General features: G+C 32.8%; 1 protein-coding gene across 1 annotated transcript; it reads right to left on the minus strand.

The window, feature by feature from the left end:
* Positions 1–1,150: 1,150 nt before the first annotated feature.
* On the minus strand, positions 1,151–5,555 carry LOC122273301 (leucine-rich repeat transmembrane neuronal protein 4-like). The gene is made up of 3 exons (XM_043057380.2): positions 5,148–5,555; positions 1,884–2,325; positions 1,151–1,515 (listed from the first exon to the last, which is right to left on the minus strand). Exons 1-3 carry the CDS (start codon positions 5,553–5,555, stop codon positions 1,151–1,153), a joined length of 1,215 nt encoding a protein of 404 aa, XP_042913314.2.
* Between the last annotated feature and the right edge of the window lie 432 nt (positions 5,556–5,987).

A 5,987-nucleotide genomic window follows, 5' to 3' on the forward strand; every position in this document is an offset into this window, starting at 1 on the left:
CGCCACCTCACAGACTTGAATAATACTGCTCAAGTTACAGGTGTTTAGAACCAAAAACATGAAAGCAAACGGAACAGACAAACGGAAAGACAGCGTGCTCAACGCATGCGAAAAGCCCGCTCTTCACAAGGCTACTTAGATCATGAAAATGAATTGAGGCATTTTTCATAATTTTTAAATAAAAATTAGACAACAACCATTTTGCCTATGGGCAACCTGTGATTCGGAGATCACAATTTTTTAGAGGATTATTATTTTTTTTAATTATTCAATCCTAACTTCGATTCATATATTTTAAATTATTAATATTTAAAGCAAAATCATTCTTTGCAATTAGTTTCAATAGTAATCTAAAAATTTTTTTAAAAAAAAGTTGTTTATTTTAATGAAGTTTTGAATTTTATTAGTCACCACATTTTGTATTTGTACTCACCCGTGGCAACGCTGCATTCACCAGAGTGGAGGTGTGAAAAAAAGTTACAAGAGCAGATATGATAGGTGGACGGGGAAATTCAAACTACATCCGTCCCATAACTTTTAATATGTGCTTGAATAATCAAATTATTGAGGTGATCAGGAATGTTAAATTTTTAAAAATATGAAATACTTATTTATGATGCAAATTTATCACTACTTTAGATTTAAGAATCTACTGGACGTCTTGGATCCGAGAAAAAGTAAGTAGTGATGAATTTTTGCTACTAAGAAATCGCTTTATTATCGCTTTTGGCAGAATATTAAGAAAAGTGGGAAAGGAAGACAGAAGTTTGTAAAGTTATTTGTATATCGTACTTTTAGGTTACTTGTAACCTAGCAAGAATAAAACATGTCGATGTTTTGAGATACATAATATACGTTGTTGTTGCTTCTCATCCCCACTGGTCTAGCTCCGCTAGACCAGGTCCATGAGTCCACTCACACTCAGGAAATCAAAAAACAAAACCGGGTCACGCAGAAAATCCTTTTTTTTCCAAAATCCACACAGCTAAGGAGGTGGGCCGGGCTGGCTGCAGTGGAGAAACATTTGTTGCAGGTGGGATAGACCTTTCGCTGCTGTTCATACCTTATGCACTTTATGTGGTCACTGATGAATCTAGTGAACTCGGTCTGATCACCTCTATTACCTCTGAAGGTCAAAGCACGACCCGGCTTATCCCCACTTATCCCCAGAGTACCAGAAATGTACTGGGGGAGAATTCCAGACTAGCTGGACACTTTTCTTTCTAATGGAGTGAATTTCCGAGGATGTGAGTGTCAAACTTTCCGGCAGAAGCTCGTTTGTGTCAAGTTTTGCCAGCGAGTCCGAGATCTCATTCCCGTACAGACCAACGTGGGACGGAATCCACTGCAAATAAATAACCCGTTTCACAGAAAGATTACTGAGAAGTTGCAAGATTGCCGTTCCAGCCCTATCGCTCACTCTGGGCCATGCACTCAAATATTGGATAGATCTTCTACTATCCGTTAGGATCCAGATAGGGTCTAGCAGCGAATCCTCTTCAATTGCATGCAGTCCTGCCTCAATAGCAAGAAGCTCCGATCAGGAAACAGAACACGAATCCGGGTTTCTCATTTAAATGTTGATATCGCCATCAGGTCTCTGGATGTAGACTCCACTTCCAGTACGACTCCGGTCGTCCCCGCTACCATCTGTAAAAAATATGTACATGTATATACGTATATACTTGTATACACGTATATACTTAAGTAAATAACATACGCATATACATGTATGTCCATGTATACATTCTGGAATTGAATGACGTTGAACATTAACCTTGAATTAAATATTGAAGTTGGATGACCAAGCATGCACTCGTTGCGGTTGAGAAATTTCTTTTCGAATTTTCTGATACTAATTGAAAGAGAAAAAATATGCTTACCAGTTGTAATTATTTGTTGAATCTTTAAGGCTCTAGGAAACGATTCTCTTGACAAAGTTGTTAGTCTGTTGCGAGACAAATCAATCTTTTTTAATCCTTCCAGCTGAGAAAATGCTTCCGAATCAATCTGGGAAATATTATTCTGACTGATTATCAATTCTTCAAGCAACGGTAGTGATGAAAAATGATTTCGTGTTATACTAGAAAGGGAGTTATCTCGCAAATCAATAGTCTTCAATGACTGCAATGAGTGAAAAGTGTTATTGCAAGATTTAATCATGTTATTACTTAAATTGATGTACTCCAAACGATAATTTTGAGCAAAACAGTTTCCAATGCTCCTTATGAAATTGCCTTCAAGATTAATAACCATCAAATTTTCCAAATTGTTGAAAAGATTTTCGGGTATGGTTGACAATGCATTAAAGCTCAAATTGATGCTCTGTAAAAAAAAAGTACGTAATTAGTTAAATATTCATTTGTTGTCGCAGTAGTTCTCAAATTCTTCCTGCTTTAGAACCCTAAATAATCAATCTTCTTTTGGCAGATTATATAAATGAAGTTTATTAAAGTAATTTTAAACATTATAACCTATAAAAGACTAAAGTAGTTAGAGTTATGAAGATTTTTAATTGTCTTGTTATCAATAATCTTAAATTATATTTCATGTCCGACAGTTGAATTTGCTGTCCTTGTGCTGTATTTAGTCAAGTTAGGAATTAGTATTCGGCGTGTATACATTTGTTGAAAATGAATTAAAAAAGAAAAAAGAAAAATTACGGTTTACTTCAAAATAAAAACTTAAAAAGAACTGCGTTGAAAATGGTTATTAGGGAAACATATTTCATTATTAAAGATATTAGCTATTTTATTTGGATTTGAAAAACGCGATAGGAAATACCAATGCAATATTCTCTAATTGCTTGTTCTTTTCATATTTTCTTCAATATATTGTTATTGGAAATATCATATTTTCTTTTAAAATTGTCATTTATATTTTTTATTACGGAAACCGAAACATTAAATAAATTATTAATTAAAATTTGGATCTAAATATAATCTGATGTTTTAGAACATTACTGATGGTTATAAAAGCGCTAGCTAGCGGAACACCATTAACTCTTCAACGGAACCCTAGGGTTCCGCGAAACACCATTTGAGAACCGCTGAGTTAAAGAATTTACAGCATGAACTAAAACAATGAATTGCGTTTTAACCCTTTCGCGCCGACTGTCACAAATATGTGACAGCAAAAAACCGTATCAATCAGGGTAAGAAGATAAAACTGGTAATCAAAGTATTTCTTTAGCAGTTTATTTGTGGGCGGAGTTATAATTTTTTGATTTATTTAATTCACCATTACTTTGTTCAAAATAAAACTATTTAGTTATACTTTGAATTAACATTGATTATATATATGATTAAACTAACAATAATTAAAATAAAAGCAAAGTAAGTCTGTCAAATTAGTAACGACTACATTTAAGTTACCGTTTTTTATTTAATTGCAACTTGATTCTGATTTTGTACGAATGCTTTTCTGAATCACCCGTCCCCAAGGGGTTAAGGCCGTCCTTAGACAAATAGAAACAAAAACTTCAGGAAAATCAGTAGTAGTTGGCAGCAATGGTTTTTATTACTAATTTTATACCTCCGTGCACTCACCAAGTTCCTAAAGTTGACAGGGAACTTCTGGGAATACTCATTGATAGGATAAGAGTCTTTGATCCTATAGTCGGGAATCGGGTGTTGTGGATGCATCAGATATAAATGGGAATTGATTCAAAGTAGCTTGTATTGGATGCTGCTGCTCACAGGGATCATTCATAAATATATAAACTTTCTTTCTTGAGGTATGTTCAATGATAAAATTTTATCAATAATTTAAATATTAGGTGGACCGGAAAGTAATGTCGCTTCGTTGCATTTGATATTTCTTATCAGGATTTTACTCTTAATCAATAATGTATTCATTCTCGTCAGCAACAACCTTTTAATGCCGGATCGAAAATTAATTGAAATGGATGGAAAAAAATGAAGTGGTTTTTAAGACTAACGAATATTTAATGCGCCGAAATGACATTACTTTCCAGTCCCCCTAATATTTCAAGAGGATTTTATTGGAAAGAAAATTCCTCTCGGTAATTAGTTCTTTAGTATAATGAGCAAAAAAGAAAAACAGATATTACCTAGAATTAATGGTTTTTTAATGATCACAAACTAAGGAGCAATCTTAAACGTTTTGAGAGATGATCTCATATATTCTGATTAATTAGTGCTAACTATTAATTTAGTTACAGAATCGTACTCAAATTCGTACTTTCTCTAAAAAAACATTCATTTTACTGGGATGGATTCGGAGTTTTGTTTATCAAAATATTGTGGACAACAGCAGTTCGCAAAATAGGGTCCCAAATATTTTAGATAGAAAAATTGTTAAAAGTTTAGCCTCTCAATGTATATTTTATATATTATGCGTATTGTTAAATGTCTAGGAATTTTTAAAGTGAATCTAGCTATTATGAATCTTTTGAAACTGGATTTTCTTTAAAGCTAAATGTTATAGCACACAATTATAAAATTTACTTATAAAATTCGATTATCAAAAGATGTGAAAATAATTTTCTATAGATATTAATTATTTTTTAATACTTTATTTAACATGATTTGAAAATGTTTTAAATCGTAAGATATCCAAATTTTTACACCGTTTTAAAAATTTTGCTTACTATGCATGGAATCGCTATTCTAAATATTCAAAGGAAACATTTTTGAGTAAAACTTTACCTCTTGCCTTTAGTCAACTATATAAGAATGGATTGTTGAAATACTTCCTTGATAAGAAGATAATCAGTTAATTATGTGCTTTAGCTTTTAAAGGGAAAATGCACTATGCGGTTGAACACGTTTTCGGAAATTTCTGATTGTTAACTCTTAATAAAACAAACAATAACAACAACAGTCTGTTGTATACTTGGAGGATTATGAATGTTTAATATTTACAATTTCGTGACCAAAGATATCATAGTGGCAATGAGGACAGCATTGCGTACTGACTGTTTTTACTTCCCAGTCAATCTGATACCGAAAATTCGATCTGAAACTAGGTGTGAACTTCAAGCCACTACAGGGAATGGAACCTCAATACCTCATAATCACAACTCATTGCTTTAACCATGAGACATAGCGGGTTTCATTACATTCCTCATCGAAATAATTGTTAAAGGCAGAAGAAAAAATATAAAAATATATAGTAAAAATTACCATCAAACTTGGATTTTGAAATAGACCATCAACTGTTATGAGATTGTTCTTGTCCAATTTAACCAATTGTAAACTTGGGCACGGATCAAATGTTTTATTATCTAAACTACTCAACTTATTGCTCGTTAGAATAATTGATTGGAGTTTCAGATCACCCAAGAAAGCACTGCTCAATAGTGAACTTATTCTGTTTTGAGTCAATGAGAGGTTTACAAGTTCAAACATTGATTGAAGTTCAGTTGTAACCTCAGTTAATTGACCGTCTTCAATTTCAAGTGTTTTCAAAGTCTTGGTGTTACGAATAGCACTTGGAATTCTATGAAATTTAGTGTTAGAAAGATGTAGTTTAGACAGTAAATGAGTTCGGGCGAAGGCATTGTCTCCGATACTTAGTAAGGGGCATCTCATATTTATGTAATGTATCCTGGTATTAAAAAATATATTATCAAATAAATATGACATTTGCCATTTTTTTCTCCCTTTGCATTGGACAAGCACTTGATCGAAAACTTCTGATTCCAAATCGGTTAACTTTTTAATAGTATAAAAGTTATCCACATTTTTGCAAATCAGTCTGTAGGTTTTATTCACTGATTGCGTCTTGCATATGTTCTGTTTCGTATCAACTACCAAAAAAATGCAACTCATCACAATTAAAATCACTAAATTAACATTCATTTTCGAATGGATGGAAAAGAGTAAAAGTTAGCTCTTGGAAGAACGCAGGTATTCAGAGAAGTCTCGCGTTCAATTATTAGAACTTTTAATTATTCTGTAAGAAAAGTAACAGGTCGTAAATTAATCATAAAAGCAACCATCCTACACAAATCAATCCTACAA

The sequence above is a fragment of the Parasteatoda tepidariorum genome, unplaced genomic scaffold (genome assembly GCF_043381705.1).
Source record: "Parasteatoda tepidariorum isolate YZ-2023 unplaced genomic scaffold, CAS_Ptep_4.0 HiC_scaffold_3553, whole genome shotgun sequence".
Classification (NCBI taxonomy): Eukaryota; Metazoa; Arthropoda; class Arachnida; order Araneae; family Theridiidae; genus Parasteatoda; species Parasteatoda tepidariorum.